The 22921-nt window shown below is 36.1% G+C and overlaps 1 protein-coding gene across 2 annotated transcripts in view; it reads left to right on the top strand.

The window, feature by feature from the left end:
- The window catches only part of SEC23A (SEC23 homolog A, COPII coat complex component), a 59850-nt gene extending 37241 nt beyond the window's left edge, over positions 1–22609 (top strand). For both annotated transcript variants that reach the window (XM_004773306.2, XM_004773305.2), the window contains exons 15-20: positions 2734–2811; positions 5032–5193; positions 7424–7510; positions 9704–9859; positions 12041–12106; positions 21212–22609. In XM_004773306.2, the coding sequence (XP_004773363.1) occupies positions 2734–2811; positions 5032–5193; positions 7424–7510; positions 9704–9859; positions 12041–12106; positions 21212–21301 (639 nt within the window). In that variant the 3' untranslated portion in view covers positions 21302–22609. The remainder of the gene's footprint in view (positions 1–2733; positions 2812–5031; positions 5194–7423; positions 7511–9703; positions 9860–12040; positions 12107–21211) is intronic.
- The last annotated feature ends 312 nt before the right edge of the window (positions 22610–22921 follow it).

Raw genomic sequence — 22921 nt, 5'->3', positions numbered from 1 at the left:
ATTTGATCTGTCACCTCCATGCAGAGTCTCTTGTTTGGATCCCTCTTGTGCCCACCTCCATGGATCTGTTCCTTACCTTTTATGGTTGCTGTGCCTTTTTTGACTCCTGACCTTTTCTATTGAATGACATCCTTTTTACAACTTAAACCTGATATTTGATTTTTTCCCCCCATCTTTGACCAGGTTTTTTTCTTGTTATACCAGTGGGATCAGGCACTTTAGTTGTGCTCTTTTGTGTGTGTGTGTCTGTTTTTAGGGAGAGCGAGTGGGGGTGGGGGAGCAGACAGAGACTCTTAAGCAGGTTCCACAGCCAGCTCAGAGCCTGACACAGAGCTTGATCTCACAACCCTGAAATCATGACCTGAGCCAAATCAAGAGTCAGCCTCTCAACCAACGGAACCATGCAGGCGCCCCTGTTGTGCTGTTTTTAAAGATGACCATATTTGTCATACCAAATTCTTATAGAGGTTAGGCACTGACCATTAGGGCCCTTTTATATGTCTGCCTTTGTGTGTAAATAGTTAACTGAATTAAAGACAGGACTAGATTTCTTATAAGTGTTGTTATTTTCCTCAAGAAAATTATATTATTGGGGAGCCTGGGTGGCTCAGTGGGTTAAAGCCTCTGCTTTCAGCTCAGGTCCTGATCCCAGGGTCCTGGGATTGAGACCCACGTCAGGCTCTCTGCTCAGCAGGGAGCCTGCTTCCTTTCCTCTCTCTCTTTCTCTCTGCCTGCCTCTCTGCCTACTTGTGATCTGTCAAATAAATAAATAAATCTTTAAAAAAAAACCCAAAACTTCCTTTTACCTAGAAATTCTACCTCTAAGAATTTATTCTCGAGATAAAACAGGATAAATATAAATGCTAATAATGATTGGATAAGATTGTTATGGTGTATACTTTAATATAGTGGAATCCTAGTCAGCCTTTAAAAATGAAATGATAGATTATATTTAGCGATATGAAAATAAATATTCATATTACAAGCAAAAATGGACATAAGTATCAAATGCATCCCACTCTAAAAGTCAGCCTTTTGGACATTCCTAGTTATCCAAGCATAAAAGTCAACAATGTTTTTGTTACCCTTATTAACCATAACATCAGATTTTCCTAACACTTTAACAGAATTCCAGGCACAGTTTAAAATGTATATATTGTAATGCTATCAGTAGTTCTGAATAATGTGTGACTACTGGTTTTGCTCACAGTGTCTTTTCAGTGTATTTCATTGTATTTGACATTTTAGATTTCAAGAGTATCTGATACTCAGATCAGCAAATCAGGAGAGCTTTCTGCAATGGTGAAAATGTGTAATCTGCACTGTCCCTTACAGAAGTGTTTACTACGCACATAGAACTGTTGAACTCTTGATATATGGCTAGTGCAATTGAGAGGAACTGGACTTTAATTTCAGTTTATTTAAATTGCTGCATATAGCTGTGGCTATCATATTGTTCAGTGGAGATCATTCTCTTAATCTGTAAATTCGTCAGTGAAATGTTACTAGGGGCATTAAAGAAATAATAATCTTATTTCCAGATATCAAGATCTATTTTCGGAGGATTAGCTCTACAACTATAGCTTTTCTTGCACAACAGTGGTTCTGAAATGAACTTCCTCGGAAGCCAAAAATGTGATCAAACCAATTATGCCTATACAGCACAGATGGACTACACAAATCATATAGTTGAACATTCCAGGAAGCAAAAGCAGCTGCACTAACTATAGCAGCTAACTCTTTGCTAGTTTTTACTTGTTATTTGTACCCTTGATCATATGTGAGTGCCATGGATATAGACCAATTACATAAGTACTTTAAACATTTTTTCAGATCAGAGACTGCACAGGAACAAGAAGAGGAAGCTAATGTTTGTTGAGTGCTCAGTGTTAGTCATTGTGCTAAGCAATTTCTCATGGATTATCTCAGTTATTTAGTTGCCTTTTGTCACATTCTCATGGAGGGCTTTCTTGCTTGCCAGTGTATGTGCTTTCCTTTACTTTATTTCCTTCTAAATTTCAGCCTTTGTGTTTTTTCTTTGTTTACCAGCTTACCTGTTCATCTCAGATTTTTTTCCTCAGCTCTTCTTTCTTTTTTGGCATTGTTTCTATTGTACAATTTTATATCATTGACTTGCTTTTGTTATAACCACTATGGTATTTTGATAGTTGTATCTTCCTGTCAGTAGGCTGTTGTCCTTCATAGGCAGAGTCTTAAGGGGCACATATTGAGCTCTTTTGGCCATTATCTAAGATCTCTTTATTTGCTATCAGAGATGCTTAGTTAAAAAAAAATGCAAACATTGAAGATGAGTTGTTACTGCATTGGAGCAATGTTTTGTTTGCTGCTTAAATTCAAATGTATTTCTTTTGGTGTAATCCTTCTCTTGGTAAGTAAATTCCAATTTTATCCCATATCAAGTATCTGCCTTCTAAAGAGTAATAGCTCTTTTAAAAAAAATATTTTTAATTTATTTATTTGAGAGAGAGAGAGTGCTGGCAGAGGGAGAGGAAGAGGGAGAAACGGACTCCTTGCTGAGCAGGAAGCCCTGAGTTAGGGGCTCAATCCCAGGACCCTGGGATCATGACCTTAGCCGAAGGCAGATGCTTAACTAATTGAGCCACCAAGGTACCCCAAGAGTAATAACTTTTAAAGAATAGAATATTTATAGGTAAGAGAATTGTTGTATTCCAGGGAATATATTACTAACACATTTTATTTTATTTTATTTAGTGTCAGAAATTTGGAGAGTATCACAAAGATGATCCAAGTTCCTTCAGATTTTCAGAAACTTTCTCCCTTTATCCACAGGTGAGTAGATAAAAAGTTCGTGTTCTTTTCTTAGTGTTGACAGTATAGCACTGGGTTTCACTTTCTCTGTTGTATAAGAATGTAGGACCTGTTGTATTGGGTTATTCTTTTGGTAGTGTTTTAAGTTTTGGGATAGCTAAAAAATTAATATTGTGCTTGTGTAGTCATTGAAAAGCATATAATATATTTGTGAGGGCCTTCAAAACAGTCATTTATTTGTGGTGAAAGAAATTTATACTGCAATTCTACTCTGGAATAGAATTAGGTGTGAGGTAGATTAGCTTTCTGTCTGATGTAAGGGATCTATCTAATTACAATAGTACCAAAAGGTAGTAACTTGACCAGTTAGTCTTACAGCGGGGTACCATTACCTGAGAACAATTTTATGGGGATATACCAGGTAAGTAAAAATGAAGCGAATTTGATTTATCTTACAGGACTTTTTCCACTTGTGTTGTAGACTCTACCTGTCTTATTTTGATAGATATTTTTTGAAAGTCTAGGTTGTTTATATGATAAGTAACAGAGAACATTTATTCAGCTGAGGTCTTGAAGAAAAGAACTTTAGGAGAATAAAGATGACTGCCACAGATCTTACTTTCCAAATGCTTTCAGTCTGAAGGGTGAGATCTGAAATATGTATAACACAGAACAGAAAGGGAGAAATGCTATGAAAGATATACAAAATTTAAAGGAAACTTAAAGGAATCCTTCCAAGTGAATGGTGTGATACATCTTTATAGAAGAGGTGTCATTTTAGCTTAGCCTGGAAGGATGATTATATTGAGATGTGGAAATTCAAATTTTAGCCCATGAATATCTTGCTCAAAGCTTCAACTTTGTTTTCAGAACTACTCTCATTTTTTATTGATCTGTAGTGTAGAAACTTCATGTTTATACAGGGAGATGTCCCTAAACCTCTGGTTGCAGTTTTGGAGAACTAAGAAAGGGCAGAGTCTCTTTGTCTTAAGGCAGGCAAAACCCTGTCTCAGGCCTTCCATATTAGTAGCAGAAACTAAGAGGAAAGAGAATGTGGGCATTAGCCTCAGTATTTGATTGAATGCTGAACTGTTTCTTTTCTTTCTCTTCTCTCCCAACTCCAAGCCTTCTTTTTAGGCTTTTGATAGTTGATAGATCTCCTGAGAGATCTGGGCCTCTTATTTTTTCCCCTCTGTTGGAAATCATAGAGGACCCAGAAATAATTTTTTTCTTTGGGCCTTCAAAGCCTAATGCTCTTCTAAAAGGTAACATAAACTAAATTTAGAAAAGGTTTTTATTTCTGAAATATCTACTCCCAGATTTACCAATTACACATTGCTTTGAAACAGAAATGGCTGAAGTGGTAAGGGTTGAGAGAGCCTCTCAGTGAATTCTGATCACTGAACAGAAAAGGAGTGAAAGTGTCACTAAGTAGCACTGGGAGAGACCTGTGGAATGAGTCCCAAGCAATGGCATCATGTTGGCACATGAGCCCTAAGGGCAGACGAAAGTGGAGAGAAGTAACTGAAAGACAAGTAAGAGTTCTTTGGAGAGCTGATTCTGTTGATTATATCTGAGAGCCTTTGATTGTATCAAAGCACAATTTTGCTGTCCTTTATTCAGGCCAGACTCTTCCCCATTTTGATCTCTTTCATATGAGGAGTGGGTGGAAGGAAGGTGAAAGGAGAAAGAAGTAATGAGACAAGTCTAAAGAATGTTTCTTAGGAATGAGGAAGAACTTAAATGTTAAGAAACAAGTGGGTGTATTTAAGTCCTTTTTTTCCCCTCCTCCCCCAAATCATTGCAGGCCCTTTCCAGTGCAGCTTTTGGGAGCTCTCAAAAAGTAGAAAATCTGTTAATCTATTTTTATATTCTCTTGGAGTCTTTTGATGGTGGTAAGGAATAGTAATAAAGAAGTTCAGAGATGTGTCCAGAGAGATGGGGGATAAAAACAATGCTGATAAAGCACCATGTACTATCAGCCTCTGAATAACTTAGATCTGAGCAAGGAGTTTTTTGTTCCTAGTCATGTCCTTTTGAGTCATCTCTTTTCCTTTAATTTTTTATTGTTATATTTTCAAGTAACTTATAAAGATCATGAATAAGATTCTTAAGAATACAATTAGAATGTCCTTATTGTAACTTGTTTTGTCTTAATAGTTCTAATCAAATGCTTTTCTAATAGTAAACTCCTATTGCAGTAAAATCAGTAAAACTATCTCACATGTTTTTTTCTTGTAGTTTATGTTTCATTTAAGAAGATCTCCTTTCTTACAAGTTTTTAACAATAGTCCTGATGAGAGTTCATATTATCGTCACCATTTTATGCGTCAAGATTTGACCCAGTCTCTAATTATGATTCAGCCTATTCTGTATGCATATTCTTTTAGTGGACCCCCAGAGGTAAGAGAGACAGAAAACAAAAATTGGTTTCATTAATGTGATATGTGTGATTAAAAAGTGAAAACAACTAAGTTTTTTTTGGAATATAGTTACTAAACACAGGAATTTAGTTCAAGAAGTTAGGTTATTCATATATTCACTTAAAAATATTTGAGTGCTTACTATATGTTACGTTGCAGTAGGAAATTATTTTACAAATATAAAAAGTGAGGTGGGAGAGACTTTTAAGATAAATTTGGGTAATTTCATTGATCAAATCCTCTAGGTTTTATGATTATTCTTATGTCTTTAATGATATGATGGTAATGATGATTCTAGAACCTGTAGCTTATTCCAGAGTATGGTGTCTAATAATTAGGACGTTCTGTCCAAAGAAAATCTCTTGCTTACATATCATTTCATTCTCCTGTAGCTTTTTTTGAACATAGATACAGTTGATTATAAAGATGTATATTTAGAAAGGTAATAATAAAGTCATAGTTTTAGATTTCTTAGCAAACTGTTCGACTTACTTTAACCAATTGTTAAATAAACAGTTTTTCTATTTTAAGTTAAAATTGTCTGTTTTACCACTTTTAAGTATGCAGTGACTGTATTTAAAAATATTTAAGAATGGTCAGCATAAAGAGAATATTTATAGTATCTCCTGATTAATGATCTCTCATGATTCCTTTATTATTGTTTTGTTAAAAAATATTGTATAAAGCATTTTGTTACTATAATTGTTTTTAGTAGTTTGTCATAACGTCTTCTTTCCTGGAAAATATGTATTGTTAGTGTGATGGTCTAGCTATGTATTAGGTTTTATAGTTCTTTGAATCAGGAAAGAAAGTTTTAGAGATTTTTTTTTTCTTATTTCAGAGTAATACATGTAAATTGTAGACACTTGAAAAATGTACATTAGTGTTTAGAGATTTGGAATCGCACAGTCTCTACTGTCTGCTTCTGTTAAATTCCAGCCTTCCCATTTAATCCATGAATCTCATTAGCTTCATTTACTTAAGGGTTTGCTTTTGGAGTTATTCTCTTTCTTCCATCATCCCTTGCTCTTCCTCTGGATCATTCTCATTAGCAAGAAACCTGAGTCACATTCACGTTAAAAACCAACAGATAGGGTGACTAGGGTTATGGACACTGGGGAGGGTATATGCTGTGGTGAGTGCTATGACGTGTGTAAGCCTGACAATTCACAGACCTGTACCCTTGGGGCTAATAGTACATTATATGTTAATTTTTAAAAAAAGAAATTAAAAAAAACCCCAAACCCAACAGACAGAACCACTCTTGACCACATTTTCTCTAATTGCCATTTCTCTGGTCTCAGTTGCAGCTAAACTCAGAAAGTTACCTGTTGTCTATATGATGATCTCACCTCACATTCTCTTTTCAACCTACATTATTCAGACTCTTGTCCTTAACATTACACTGAAACAACTCTTACCAGGTCACCAGTGTCCTACGTCTTGTCTGAAGTCTCGACAGCATTTATTTACCTAGCGAGGACTCTCCTCGAAAACCTTTTGTTTAAAGCCTCTCTGACACATGCAATACCTAGTGGTTTTCCTCCTAATCATTGCCTGTTCCTTCTCAGTTTCCTTTTGCCTACTTCTCCTTTTCCGATCTTTTGAAGTGTTGGCATGCTCCGGGGCCCAATCTCTGGCATTTGCTCTGTATTCCCTCTCTGTGGTGTAGATATATACTGTGATGCGATATGATCACATAGCTTTCATTACCATCTTCATGCATGTAATATAAAAATTTATGTCATTAGTTCTGGCCACTCCTTTACATTTCCTACTCTGAACTGTTTTTCCATCTCTAAATTTGCTATTTCCCAAGCCTCTCCCCTCTTACTCAGTGGGGCCATTATCAGGCTTAGGAGTGGAAATTTCCTGATTTCCTCTTGGCTCTACTCTGTTCTTTAATTGTTGTCTCTGTTTTTGTGACTTTTTAGAAAATTAAATGTACTGCAAGAATTCATGATAGCCTATGGTGAGTGCTGTGAAGTGCGTAAACCTGGCAATTCACAAGACCTGTACCCCTGGGGCTAATGATACATTATATGTTAATAAAAAATTTAAAAAATTTAACTTAAAAAAAGAATTCATGATAGCAAGATGTTTTCGAGTTATAAGATATAAATTTAAAATGTTAAAGATATTCTCAAAATATCTGTTTTGTAACTTTAATTTATTTTTCCATCTTCCTGTTCTCTGTTTTCTTCTGTTAGCCGGTTCTTCTTGATAGCAGCAGCATTCTTGCAGATCGCATTCTTCTCATGGACACGTTCTTCCAGATTTTGATTTATCATGGTGAGGTAAGATTCCATGACACTGAAAGCTATGCACATAGGTGCAATAGAGTCTTTTTATTCATGGAAGCTTTCTCTTCTTTACTGTATGACTACTGTTTCTTCTCTAATAAACTTTTATTTCCATTTTTATATAATAGGTATAAAATATGGTTCTTCCTGCCACAGGTTTTTAGACTTCATTTGTAGTTGACCTACCTGTGCTTGTTTTGTCCATTTGTCCATGTACGATTCGATAAATGGATTTTACACAAAGCATAGTGCTGTGAAATTAAAAGCATTGATGTATACATAGGCATGCCATACTTCTGGTTTTTACCCGAGACATTGAGAAGGGCAAAGCCTTGGTCAATAGGGAGGGTCTCCCTTTCATTATTTGATGTAATCATTTAAAAATATTCCATTTAATGCACTTAAAGTATTTAAAAAATTTATTCCACATGATCTGAAAACTCATTTAAAGCATAAGTGAGGGGCACCTGGGTGGCTCAGTGGGTTAGAGCCTCAGGCCATGATCCCAGGGTCCTGGGATTGAGCCCTGCATCAGGCTCTCTGCTCAGCGGGGAGCTTGCTTTCTCCTCTCTCTTTCTCTCTGCCTGCTTGTGATCCCTGTCAAATACAATCTTTAAAAAAAAATAAATCGTAAGTGAATTAGAAGTAAAATTTGTACCTTTACTTAATTGAAATGGTACATGACTGAAAAGAGCAGAATATCTGAGTAGCCGTTAAGCTTTAGTCCAAGTATTTAGCAGAACTCCTTTCATTCCTGCATTATTTGTTCAGCCAGTAATTAAAATGTTTTCTCTGTATAAGAAAGCATTGTATTCTGGATGCCTTGAAAGATACAAAGATTCTTTTTTCACAGACCCACACCCAAATTTACAGCCTAGAATTCCAGTAACTTGTACAGATTTGTTTTTCCTCTTATTTTAATTATAAATGATTTTAGAGTTGTACTGTAATTGTGGAGGTATACTCAAAATATCCTTTTAAGTAATATGATCTAGGCCTTTAAAAAGATTTATTGATTATTATTTTTAATTGGTACCAGTACTAATATATATATATATTTTTTTGTTGTTGTTGTTTATTTTAAGATTTTATTTATTTATTTGACAGAGAGAGAGAGATCGCAAGTAGGCAGAGAAGCAGAGAGGAGGAGAAGCAGGCTCCCTGCTGAGCAGAGAGCCTGATGTGGGGCTTAATCCCAGGACCCTAAGATCATGACCTGAACTGAAGGCAGAGGCTTTAACCCACTGAGCCACCCAGGTGCCCCTGTACTTTAATTTTTAAGGGTAATGCCAATTATATGACAGAGGGAGGTATTTTGCTGCCCTTTTTAATTTTTTTAAAAGATTTTATTTATTTATTCGTCAGAGAGCACAAGTAAGCAGAGAGGCAGGCAGAGTGAGAGGGGGAAGCAGGCTTGCCGCTGAGCAGAGAGCCCGATGTGGGGCTCGATCCCAGGACCCTGGGACCACAACCTGAGCCGAAGGCAGAGGCTTTAATCAACTGAGCCACCCAGGCGCCCCTGCTTTTTTTTTTTTTTTTTTTTTTTTAAATAGCTTGTTAATGTGCTTAAAGGAGAAATCTGAAATGCACATCACTGTTCCTCTGTTAAATACAGGAATATAAAGCCATATAGAGTATATATTGACTGATGCAGTTAAGTTAGAAACAAAGACAAATTTAAATTTTTGGATGATTTAATTACATGATTTTTGGAGCCATTTGCCTTAATAAAAGAATTGATTGAGATGCTCTTCTACAGGTCTGTTGTCTTTATAATGTTATTGCTATCATCACTAAATTTTTTCTGTTTATCTATCTTGCCAGACTGTAAAGCCATTGATAGAGAGTTCATAATAGTAGGTGGTTAATTTTGAAGTCTCTGGGAAATCTTCTGTTAACAGAAGTCCCCCTTGTTCATCATAAACTTAAATAAATAGGTTTTAGCTAATAATGTTTAAAATTTTTTCTGGTTTATTATTTCTTTTTACTTTTAAAGGAGAAGAAATATTCTAATTTTCTATCTATTTACCCAAGGATACCAAAATTAGTGTTCTTGATTTGATAACTGATAAATGAAACAATGATTATAATTTTCTTATTTTCTGAGGATCGATTCCTTTGGAAAAACCTCTTAAAGGTTTTGGGTCGGCAAGAAATTAATAATTCCTTTAATTGCTTTAAAATTAGACCATTGCACAGTGGCGCAAGTCAGGATACCAGGACATGCCAGAATATGAAAATTTCCGCCATCTTCTACAAGCCCCGGTGGATGATGCACAGGAGATTCTTCACTCCAGATTTCCGATGCCGAGATACATTGACACTGAACATGGAGGTAGCCAGGTGAGTATAGTTGTTTTGTTGTTAGTATTGTAATGAGTTGTTCCTACTTGCTTTCTTGACTTTAATTTGAAAAGACTGCTTCATAAGGCCAGGAAAGGGGAAGAAGATGGGTAAAAGGTTTTTTTTTGTTTTAGCATTGAGAGCAAAGCAGTGATTATTGGCCAGCTGCCTAAAGCTAGAAATTTCTACCACCTTCTGCCACCAGCCCACATTTAATAACGGAGCCAGGATGATGTTATGGTGGCACGTCTGCTTTAGTTGAGCAAGAACAACAACTTGGAAGAAAATGTAGTGTATCTTTTCAGTATAATTCCATTAATTCTGTTTATTTAGTGAAGAAGTCTATGAATATGAACTTCACGGTAACATTTTCTGTTTTCCTCATTCTTTTATTTCAGTGCTCTAGAAAATATCATATAATGGGAAAGTATATTACAGAAGAAGGCTTTGTGGTTTTTAGAGTTAGGAGGATTTAATAAGGTACACGTACATATACACACAGCCCTTCAGGACCTTTCAGAAGGCTAGGCTTAAGACCCCTTAACATATACGGTTTTATTTATCTATTTATTTATTCATTTATTTATTTTTAATTTTTAAATTAACATATAATGTATTATTTGCCCCAGGGGTACAGGTCTGTGAATTATCAGGCTTACATGTTTCACAGCACTCACCATAGCACATACCCTCCCCAATGTCCATAACCCAACCACTCTCTCTCTACTCCTCTTTCCCCAGCAACCCTCAGTTTGTTTTGTTAAGATAGAGTCTCTTATGGTTTGTCTCCTTCCTGATCCCATCTTGTTTGATATTTTCCTTGCCAAACCCCTCAAAATTCCTCATATCAGAGAGATCATATGCTAATTGTCCTTTTCTGATTGACTTATTTTGCTTAGCATAATACCCTCTAGTTCCATCCACATCATTGTAAATGGTAAGATTTCGGGTTTTTTGATGGTTGCATAGTATTCCATTATATATATATATATATATATATATATATATATATATCACATCTTCTTCCTCCATCCATCTCTTGATGGACATCTAGGTTCTTTCCACAGTTTGGCTATCCCTTCACATCTACTCTTTTTTTTTTTTTAATCCCTTAACATATACTCTTAAAATAATTTTTATTTCTTCCTTGTAATTTTATTAGAACTATAATAAATTAATTATAGGTTATTGTAAGTTTGTTTCACTTGCCAAAGGCAGGGACCTTGCTTTGTTTATTGTTTCCCTAGTGCTTAGCACAGTATTATAAAATAGGTGGTAAATATTAGTAGCTATTATTCAGAAATGGTAGTTATTTTTAGAGCTTTATTATATTTCTAATAAGAGATACCATGTATTGAGAATTTGCAAAGCTGTTAGTACTTTATACACCTTGTCTCATTTGATCCTCGTAACAGTGCTATTGTTATCTCCATTTTACAGATAATAACACCGAGACTTAGGTTACTTGTGACCAAGGAAACACAGTAAATGGAGAAGCTAGTATTTGAACCTAAGTGTTCTCACTTCAGAGCCAGTGCTCTGGTGTTAAACTACTTATAGAGTAGAAAAAGATTTTGTGTGATACTAAATTTCAGAAGATATGACTGCCTGTGTTTATCCAGTGTGAAATAATAATTTATGCCTAGTTCTCTTCTTGATGTCTCATCATGTGTGGTGCTCTTTTCCTCTTTTATTCTGGTTTTCATGATTATAAGTCTTAGTGGAGAGATGGTTAAAATGTTGGGTAAGTTGTCTTATGGAATAAATAGCCTACAGTCTAAGAAAGTTTGAGAGTCATTGTTTAAAGTAAAAGAATGTATAAGGTACTTTTTGCTTTTTCAAATCTCTGATGATGTTTCAGACCATGTGTTTAGTACATTCCACACTAATCTTGTTGTACACATAAATTTTACCTGCTCAGTTTTGGATTCAACAGTTTATTATTTATTGTTATGAATGTATGATTTGGAGAGAAGAGACTACATTTATTTATTTGTAACATGTAGTGGCCCACATATTTCCAAAATTTAGTTTATTTTTTTGAAAGTTGCCTTTTAATAAAATTAATTTTACCAAAACATATTGAATAAAGTTGATTTTAGATCACATAATGTGTTTGTTCAGCTCATATTGATTAAATCTATTTTTGATGGATAACGTTATTTCATCTTTGCTTTTAAGGCCCGTTTCCTGCTTTCAAAAGTCAACCCTTCACAGACTCATAATAATATGTATGCCTGGGGACAGGTAAGTGTAAATAGTGGATATTGGAAATTATTTCTTGTGTATTTATAGTTTGTTATTTTAATGAGAGCTGTATTTTCCCCTATGTATTTGCTAATGATTTCTTTTGGCAGAGTAATGAAAAAATAAGTAGAAAATAGAATTAGCATTTGGTGGCATCAGAGAAAGTAAAAAGTGATCATATCAAATAGGTAGAATTCCTTCATATTCCTAGTTTAGGACTACGCCCTTGAGATAAAAAGCAATATAGTGTATAATATAGGGAGTGACGATTTAAGCTTAATGCTAGGACATGAACTATAAAAGGCCACATATAATAAATTGGAAGAGGTCAGGGATTGTAATTGAACAAGAGAGGTGGAGGCCTGGAAATCTCTCTTAATATATTTTGATTTGTTACAAGTCCTACCTCTTGGTACAATATATCAGCATTTATCAAGTATCCAATATACAGGACTCTATTGGTACTTTCCAGTCCATAGTGATCATCCTTGCTTTTTTTTTTCTTTTTAATGTTTCAACTTTTTAGTTTAAATTCTAGTTAGTTAACATAGTGTAATATTGCTTTCAGAAGTAGAATTTAGTGATTCATCACTTTGATCATCTCTGCTTTTAAGGAGCTGGTAATCTAGTATTAGAGATAATATACATATCTTTAAGTAATTAAAATATAAGTCAGTATGAGATATGTTCCTTTTAGAAAGATATTTAGAAAAATATTACAGGGTTTAGCAGAGGAAGAGGGCTTTGAAGAGAGCACATGGTGGCAGCAGGAGACTGTGTGTGATCAGAAAAGGGAACATTTCCTTTTAAAATGGTTACCATTTCAAGTAGTAAAAATTGTGCGAGGAATTCCAGGTAGAGGGCAGTGTAGACTGTATGAGGTACAGAGCACACAGGATGAATAGAACAATAAACTGGAAACGTATCATGTGGCTAAATTGTGGAGGATCTTACATGCTGAGGAGCTGAGTCTTTAGTAAATAATAAAATGTTACTGAAGGTTTTTGGACAGGGTCAAATTTGAGTCTTAGATAATATAGGTGAATGTTAGGGTTAATTGAGAGCAGTCTGTAGATTGAAACTATATTTTGAAGTTATCCAGATGAGGGGGAATGAAGGCAGGATGGTGAAAAGGAATACATTTTGGTGATATTTTAGGAGTGGAACCGGTGAGATTTGGTTAGAAGTTGCAGGAAAGTAAAAATTACTCTAGAGCAAGACAGCTAAATGCAAAATCTGAATTCTCTCTCTCTCTCTCTTTTTTTAGATTTTATTTATTTATTGGACATAGGGATCACAAATAGGCAGTCAGGCAGAGAGGGGGGAAGCAGGCTCTCTGCTCAGAGCCTGATGCGGGGCTCGATCCCAGGACCCTGCGATCATGATCTGAGCCGAAGGCAGAGGCTTAACCCACTGAGCCACCCAGGCGCCCCCCAAATCTGAATTCTGATTGGACTCTGGATTAGAGAAAAACAGCTATAAAGAACATAATTGGGATAACTTGTGAAATTTGAATATGGACTGTATACCAATTACTAGTATAATACTATCACGTTTCTTGATTGTGATACTATTGTTGTAGTTATATAGGTGATTGTTCATGACCTTGGAGATCTATCCTAAAGGGAGTAAAATATCATGATGTCTTCAACTTATGGAAATTATTCAACAAAAGAAAGAAAAGGAAGCATATATAGAAACATAAAGCAAATGTGGCAAAATGTTAATCATTGAGTTTAGGTATAGGGTATGTGGGCGTTCATTGTACTTTTTTCTCAACTTTTCTACAAGTTTGAATTTTCAAAAAATAAATAGTTGAGGGAGAACAAGGATTTTGAGCCTGGGTAACTAGGAGAACATGTGCCAGGGATTGGGAAAGCAGAGAGAAATGTTTGATTTCAGGTACACTGAATTTGAGATAATATTTAGATGGCCAAATTGAGGATGCTATTAGAAATTTGGGTTTGGTGATCAGGGCAAGGATGTGAAAATTGATCATGGACAAGTGACACTTAACGTCATCACAGCGGATACTTATTCAAGAGGGAGTAGAGAGGCAAAAGAAGGATGAGATAAACCTCGAGGAATTACGAGTGATTGGAGTATTTTATAAATAGAGAGGTGGAAGGAAAATGAAAATAATACCATACCTTGGGGTGCCCGGGTGGCTCAGTTGTTAAGCGTCTGTCTTCAGCTTGGGTCATGACCCAGGGTCCTGGGATCGAGCCCCACATAGGGCTTCCTGCTCAGCGGGAAGCCTGCTTTTCCCTCTAACACTCCCCTCCTTGTGTTCCATCTCTTTGCTGTGTTTCTCTGTGTCAAATAGATAAATAAAATCTTAAAAGAAAAAGAATACCATACCATGTCATAATAGGTGAGGGAGGGCTTTATATAAAGAAAGAAGAAAAGGGGTTAACAAATTCTGAGATGCTGCAGACCTTAAAGGAGGGTGAAGACTTAAAAAGGTGGATGGGTTTGTTTTTTTTAAAGATTTTATTTATTTATTTGTAAGAGAGCGAGAGTGAGAGCGAGCACAGGCAGACAGTGGCAGGCAGAGTCAGAGGAAGAAGCAGGCTCCCTGTGGAGCAGGGAGCCTGATGTGGGACTCGATCCCAGGACACTGGGATCATGACCTGAGCCGAAGGCAGCTGCTTAAGCAACTGAGCCCAGGCGTCCCAAAAAGGTGGTTGGGTTTGAAGACTAGGTGGTCATTTGTGGTCCTGGTAAGCAGTTTTAAGTAGTAGTTGAGTACAAGGCAGATCATAAGGAATTAGTGGGGGTAAAGGAGTGGAGGTTGTAAGGAGGTTGCAATTTAGTTTGTTCGGGTGGTAGGATAGAAAGATGATTCTTATTAGGATAAGGGCACAGAACTTACTTGTAGTCCAAGTGTAAGGTGCTGACCAAAGAACAGCTTATAGATGTTTAAGATCTTCAAAAGCAGACAGTGTGATCACAAGTAATGTGAAGCATTGGTACGGAGGCAGGACATTTCCTTCTGCAGAACCAAATGGTAGGAAGGGTAATGACAGAGAAAGATGTTGGGGACGGAACGCTCATATTGGGTAATTGCCTACTTATGATCTCTCTCTCTCTGTGTCAAATAAATAAAATCTTTTTTTTTTTAAAGATTTTTATTTATTTATTTGATAGAGATCACAAGTAGGCAGAGAGGCAGGCAGAGAGAGAGGGGGAAGCAGGCTCCCCACTGAGCAGAGAGCCCGATGTGGGGCTCGATCCCAGGACCCTGAGATCATGACCTGAGCTGAAGGCAGAGGCTTAAACCACTGAGCCACCCAGGCGCCCCAAATAAATAAAATCTTTAAAAAAAAAAAGGAATCTTTAATCTTTAATAATTCCCTTTGGAATTACTTACAGACTCTTTATACTGCTTTTGAGGGTCCTTTATTGCATAATCCAAAGAAGTTTTCTCACTTTCAGCTACAATTTTAGAATTTCTTATTCTACTTTGAATACAGTAAGCATGTTACCATCTTTGTGACTCGTCTGTATCACCACATGGTAGCCATCCTTTAAGGCTGAGTTCAAAGTTCGTTGACTCCACGAAACTTTTTCTTTTTCTTTTTTCTTTTTTTTAAAGATATTTATTCGAGAGAGAGAGAGCACAAGCAGTGGGGAGGGGTAGAGGGAGAAGCAGACACCCTGCTCCCTGGTGAGCTCCTGATGTGGAGCTCAGTTCCAGGAGCCTGGGATCATGACATGAGCCAAAGGCAGACGTTTAATTGACTGAGCCACCCAGGCACCATCCATGAAACTTTTTCGATGATTACATGACTCATTTGGTATAATGTGCCTGCCCCTTCATTCCTTTTTTTCCCATCCATTTCTGATGTCACTTAGGAGTGATGGCTGTGTCATTTTAATTTTTGACTTTCCACAGTGCCTTAACATAGCATGTATTGAGTATAGTAGATTTGGGCAGGAGAACAGAGATTAGAGTATGGAAACTTTGTGGAGGTATTTAAGAGTTAAGGAGCCTTTATGATATAGATAAAAAAATTGAATCCATGATCTAAAACTCCTGAAAGGTAAGGTTTTTATAGCAAGGAAAGGAGCTTATTCTTGGGAAGTGTGGAAGGGGTACAGCATGTGAGAGAAAAAAATTATGCCTGTGTAATGCATATACGCATTATCATATCAACCTCGCCATTCCACTTGCTATGAAATGAAAAGTCAAGTATACTAGTATGACGTGGAAGTTTGGAATACAGAATGGACCATGAATCAGCCTTTCCGTTATGATTGAGTCATCTGAGCATTGGATTTAGTTCTGGATCTCACAATTTAAGAGAAACTTACTTAAGAAAAGAAAATTGCAAGAAGATAGGAAAGTAGGACCAATTACTAAAGTTCATGGAAATGGTGATTAATCATAATGAAGAAGGAGAAGTTAAAGGTTGCTTTAAAATAGTATTTATCAGGGGTTCCTTATCAAATGCCCTTAGAGGCCAGGGGAGTAACAAATGGGTGAAATTCTTTTTAGAAAATCTCATACTCTCAGTGTGAAGAGGCAATACTTGGGGGTCAGGGGGCTTGGGTGGACTAGGGTTTGTAGGAAAAATACAGAAATTCTTTTCTAGAAGGGATAGCTGTTCCTCCTCTCTAGCTGATTGTTGTCATTTACATAATTTATTTTAACAAAGTGTTGTGAGCTCACATTAATGCAGACCAAATAAAATATATCTTTGTGGCTGAATTTGTACATTATTAAAAAGCATGGTTTAGTTCATGGAAATAAAACTTTGTTCTTGCTTCTCTGGGTTTAAATTATAACATGGGGGTGCCTGGTTGGCTCAGTCAGTAAAGCTTGTGACTCTTGATCTCGGGTTGTGAGTTCAAGCCCCATATTGGGTTTGGGGCCTATTAAAAAAAAATTATAACATGGAGATGTAGTTGGTATGTTTGTAAAGAATTTGTTGAGCTGGTAAACATAGAGAGGCATCATTCTGGGCTGGATGTTGAAAACTAGAAGTTACTTATCTTTGCCTTTTCTTCTTTGTCTATTACAGAGTTTAATAATATGTGCAGTAAGACTCAGTAAATATTAGGTATAGTTTTCCTTGTTATCAGTGGGGAAAATAAGTCTTAAGATATTTTATTTTTAATAATTTTTTAAAAAGATTTATTTATTTATTTGACAGAGAGAGACATAGAGAGGGAACACAAGTAGGGAGAGTGGGAGAGGGAGAAGCAGACTTCCCGCCAAGCAGAGAGCTGGATGTGGGGTTCGATCCCAGGACTCTGGGATCTTGACCTGAGCCGAAGGCAGACGCTTAACAACTGAGCCACCCAGATGCCCCAAGATACTTTATTTTTAAAGATTTATTTGTTTATTTTAGAGAGAAGGGGAGAGGATCTCAAACATGCTCCCCGATGAGTGTGGAGCCCGATATAGGATTCAGTCCCGTAACCCCCTGAGATCATGACCTGAAGTGAAATTAAGAGTTGGTTGCCTAACTGACTGAGCCACCTGGGTGCCCCAAAGATATTTTAAAATAGGAAAGAAAACCTATTTTAAACTTTGAGGTTTTATTATTATGACCTGTAAGTAGAGGCATTTAGAGGCATAAATGAGAGCCCTAAGGTCTTTATTGGCCTATGCTTTTTGTAAGAGAAATTATGTTAATATTTATTTATTGATTGATTTGACAGAGAGAGACAGTGAGAGAAGGAACACAAGCAGGGGGAGTAGGAGAGGGAGAAGCAGACTCCCCACTGAGCAAGGAGTCTGATGTGGGGCTGGATCCCAGGAGTCGGGGATCATGACCTGAGCCGAAGGCAGATGCTTAACAACTGAGCCACTTAGGCGCCCCAGTGTTAGTATTTTTATAGATAATAATAATAACTGATAAACTGAATCCGTACTGTTTTAGTTCCCATGCTGAGCTTCTTATGCACTTCTGTTTAATCATTAAAACACTCTCATGGGGTGGTAACTATTAACTCTATTTTTCAGAAGAGGAAATTAGGCTTAAATAGCGTCAATAACTTATTGAAGATCACATAAACCGCGCAGAGTCTGGACTTGACTATAGGCCATCTGACTGGAGAATATGAATTTTTAATCATTAAGCTAAATAGATGATTGCAATTTAGGGAGTTAACTTGGTAGCCAAGCATTTTACTAAAAATTACACAATCTTGCACTTGAGTTTTCTTTTTGTCAGAAATCAAGTAAGTTGGTGGTAAGTTAAGTTGGTGGTTAAGTTCCAGTGGTAAGTTTTTTCCATAGATGGCCTGAAGAGGGCACCACTGCAACACTGCTTCCCCACTGCTGCCGCGCTTCATACACCTAGTGATAGAAAGCTTGGATCTTACTGCCTAATCATGGATATATTTTAAGAAGAAAAAAGGTGCAGTTGAAAAATTAAGATCAGCTGTAAATTTTTGATAAGTTGAGTCGAGCATTAGTATTTGTAATTTCAAGTAAGATCTCTACAGTATATAAATTAGAAAATTGATGTGTATTTTGTCTTGACTGGTTGAAATAGATCTGATATTGGGTGAATTGAGGTGGAAAACGTGTAAATTGAAAGAAAATCAGGAATAGTTACAAAAAGAAAAAAAAGGAAGAGCTACCAGGTTATTATTAGTCGAGGTCATATTTTTGAGGCCTTTGCTTCTCTGTGTTAACTGTGAATGTATAATAAGGAAAAATATTTCAGTGTTATAAAATAATGTATTTCTCGAAGAGGTAATAATAGCTCACACATGTTTATTCCTGCTGTGTATGTCAGGTATTGTGCTGTTTCTTTACACAGTTGAACTCATTTAATCATTATAACATCCATATGAAATAGGTCCTTTTGTTATTCTTATTTTACAAATGAGGAAACTCAGACACACGGAGGTTATGTAACTTCTCTTCCTCAAAGTCATACAGGCAGTAAGTGGCTGAGTAAAGAATTGAGCCGATGCAGTCTGTCTCCAAACTCCAAACTCTTATTCCCAGTGCTATTGTCTCCCTTCATTGTCCAGTTTTTCAAGTTTTTTGAATTTGAAAAAACTTAATAAAATTGATTTTCCTTTATTCAGGAGAGGTTATGGCATGTCTGTGGCAATACCAGACTAGAATTTTTGAAAGATATAAATCCCAGTCTCTTATTTGTTATTTAGTTGCTGATCTCTGAAAATTACTTGTTTTAGATTTTTTATATTTACTTATAAATGAGAACTTGAGTATCAGGTGAAAAATTTAAAAATTCACATAGAATATCTTTCAGAAAACGTTTTTCTTGCTACAGTAGATTTCACTATTAGTGGTTTGGATTACCAAAGTCATCCTACCAACACAGTTTTTATTAAAATAGAAGTTAGGAATTTTCCTTAACTCTTGTTAATTACTTAGAACCTACAGAGATCAATTAAAATGACTTGAATGAAAATGATAAGCACAATTTATTTTATTTATTATTATTTTTTAAATTATTTTTAAAAATTTTTTATTTTTTATAAACATATATTTTTATCCCCAGGGGTACAGGTCTGTGAATCGCCAGGTTTACACACTTCACAGCACTTACCAAAGCACATACCCTCCCCAATGTCCATAACCCCACCCCCCTTCTCCCTTATTTTATTTTTTTAAAGATTTTATTTATTTATTTGAGAGAGAGAGAAAGCACGAGAAGGGGGAGGGCCAGAGAGAGAGAAGCAAACTTCCTACTGAGCAGGGAGACTGATGTGGAACTCGATGCAGGACTCCAGGATCATGTCCTGAGCGGAAGGCAGTCACTTAACCAACTGAGCCACCCAGGTGCCCAGCATAATTTATTTAAAAAATACTGTAAATATACTTCCTTCCAGCTGGTATGTCTGTTAAAATATGTGCAATTTCTTTGTTTTTATTTTTTTTTAAAGATTTTATTTATTTGAGAGAGAGCATATGAACAGGAGGAGAAACAATGGGGTGGGGGAGAGGGAGAAAGAATTTCTTAAACAGATTCCTCACTGAGCACAGAGCCGGACACGGGGATTAATGCCGAGACTCAGAGACCATGACCTGAGTGGAGACCACTCAGAGAGTTCAAGAGAATTCAAGAGTCAAATGCTCAATTGACTGAGCCACACAGGCACCCCAAAATATGTGCAATTTCAATTTTACTTAGTAGTCAGGCAGCAGTAATCTCACCAAGGCATGTATTTACTCCTTAGTAGTGATAAAGCTCCAATATGTTCAAGACAAATGAACACTTTACTACTATAAAGATTAAATTGGTTACATAGCTATTCCGATTCTGCAGTGCAAATCTGGTGGTGACCCCTTGGGGCAGTGCAGGCTCCACAGGTTAATGGACATGGTACACAGCGAATCTGTCCCCAACTTCAGATGCCAGCTACAAGTGGTATCCCTGCACTTCTGACCAACTAGCTACAAATTGTGTGTGTGTGTGTGTGTGTGTGTGTGTGTTTGGGGGTTATTAGTGCTCCCCACCCCTCTCCCCATCTCAGGTTTGACAACTCCCTAGAACAACTCACAGAAGCACTGTATTTATGATCACAGTTTTATTACACAGATTGCAAATAAAGACAGCAAAGAGATCGCACAGAATGAGATCTAGGAGGGCTCCAGATACAGAGCTTCTGTGTTTTTTCCCCATGGAATGAGAATGTGTTATCCTCCTAGCATATTGATAAATCTGTTAGATAGGAAGCTCCACTGAGCATTGGTATCCAGAATTTGTTCCTTTACTACCAAGCCTGATTGATTGAATCTCCGGTTCCCTTCCTCTTCTTTTCATTCCCTTGACCTCACTTTCCCTCCCTCAAGGTCAGGCTGTCTTAAATCCCCAGCCCTTTGATCACATGTTGATTTTTCTGGTGACTGGCCCCATCCTGATTCATCTCATCTTAAAGCCTGAACTCCGGTGTGATCGGAGGGGCTCAGGAAAAACAAGACACTATTAGGACATTCCAAGGATGGAGAGACTTTTTCAGAGGAACCAGGGGCAAAGGCCAGTCAGATTATTTTTACAACAGGAGCATAGGCATTAGTCTGCTTACAAGGATTCCTTGTCTGTTGCAAACATTTGCTTAGACATTTTAAGGGACGTTTTAATCATAGCAAGTATCTTTCTTTTCCTCTAGGAGTCTGGAGCACCTATTCTTACAGATGATGTTAGTTTACAAGTGTTTATGGATCACTTGAAGAAACTTGCTGTGTCAAGTGCTGCTTGAAGTGCTAAACATATTAAGGACACTTAAGAGGATGAAATAATATTTCAATTTCCTTTTTTTCCTTTTTCATTTTATCTGTGGAAACCAACAGAGGTATCTCTTAGACTCTATGGTTTAAGACAACATGTGGAAAAATGTTCACATTTGTAGATTAAGCTGGAATATAAGAGCAATAAGAACAAATTTATTTTGCTTGCCACAGTATTATGACTGGGTTTAGAAATCTGAGATCTTTGTAACTTAATTATGTTAAAGAGTAAAAATAGAGTTGGCCTTGTACTACAGAGATAGAACTCGTTTGTGTATTGCAGAAAAATCCAAAGTGGCACTGAATGTCCTTGCTGATTTTTTGAAAACTTGTTTCTTGGTTTTACCAGAAAGTAAAAAAATCATCAACAGTAATGATAAATGCGAACATTTTGCCTGTTTATTGAAATATATCTGTGATTTTCAAGCACTTATGCATATACTTTTTCTGTACTTATTCTGTTAAGGCAGATTTATTTTTATGATGATTTGTTTAGGAATTATTTGACTTTATATAAGGTAATTTTCATGAAGATAATTTAATGTTTTTGGTCATTTGGAACAATAGTTTAGAGATGAAAAGATGAAAAGTTTCTGGGGTAACAGTTCCATAACTGACAAAAAATGTGGAATTCCCATAAAGTACCCAACTTACATGATTAAATGCGATAATTTTTTTAAGAAGGGTTATTGAAAATAAACCATTTTGTCATAATGCATTTTAGGAAGTCTGCAGTAAAATAACTGTTGTCACTACTAAACCAAAATTGATTTTTACTGCATGGTTATGTTGTTTCCCCTTGTTTTTCTGAGGTAAATTTTACATTATATCCTACAGTATTTTAACACTATTTTGGGAGTTTACATATTACTTCTTATTTTTGCTTCCATTTTGTGAAATGTATTAAGTTGTTCTCATTGAAACAGTATTATATAATATTTTGTTGAATGATATCATGTGATGCTCAGTTTTATTTTGATTTATTCATTAGTATCATTCACTTTTACCTTTTAAAGTTTACTTGTAGCAAATGTTTACATTGCTAAAGCCAGATGTTTGACAATGAAATTTATATCAAGTACTGCAAATAAAAGGTGGTGCTATGATAAATGCTTAGAAGGACAGTTCGATGATTGTACTTGCATGAACACAATCATATGATAAAACAGAAACTTAAAAAAGTTTATATGTTATATTCAATTAAATAAATTGCTTTGTTCCATTTTATTTGATTTGAACTATGCTAGGTCTAAATACCAATAAAATATACTTTTTCTGTGTTTTCCTGCTTATTTCGAAGTCTAGTAAAGCCTGCGAAGCCTAATGTGGAATTAGAGCAGTTATAAAATCTGCTATGAATAGATTACAAAGTGTTCAATTTTTTTTAAATGGCAGCTTTATTGAGATATAATTCACATACCACATAGTTCACCCAATTAAAATGTATAGCTCAGTGGTTTTTAGAATACTCAGAGTTATGTGATCATCACCACAATCAATTTTAGAGCATTTTCATCTTCCCCAAAGTAGTTGATTTTGCTGTAAGGAAATTGTGTTTTGGAGTTAGCATATTTTGAATTGAATTAAGCCCC

Source organism: Mustela putorius, unplaced genomic scaffold, assembly GCF_011764305.1.
Source record: "Mustela putorius furo isolate JIRA1106 unplaced genomic scaffold, ASM1176430v1.1 tig00003898_pilon_pilon_pilon, whole genome shotgun sequence".
NCBI lineage: Eukaryota > Metazoa > Chordata > Mammalia > Carnivora > Mustelidae > Mustela > Mustela putorius.
Note: the sequence above shows the minus strand (reverse complement) of the source record. Positions and strands in the feature narration are given on the sequence as shown.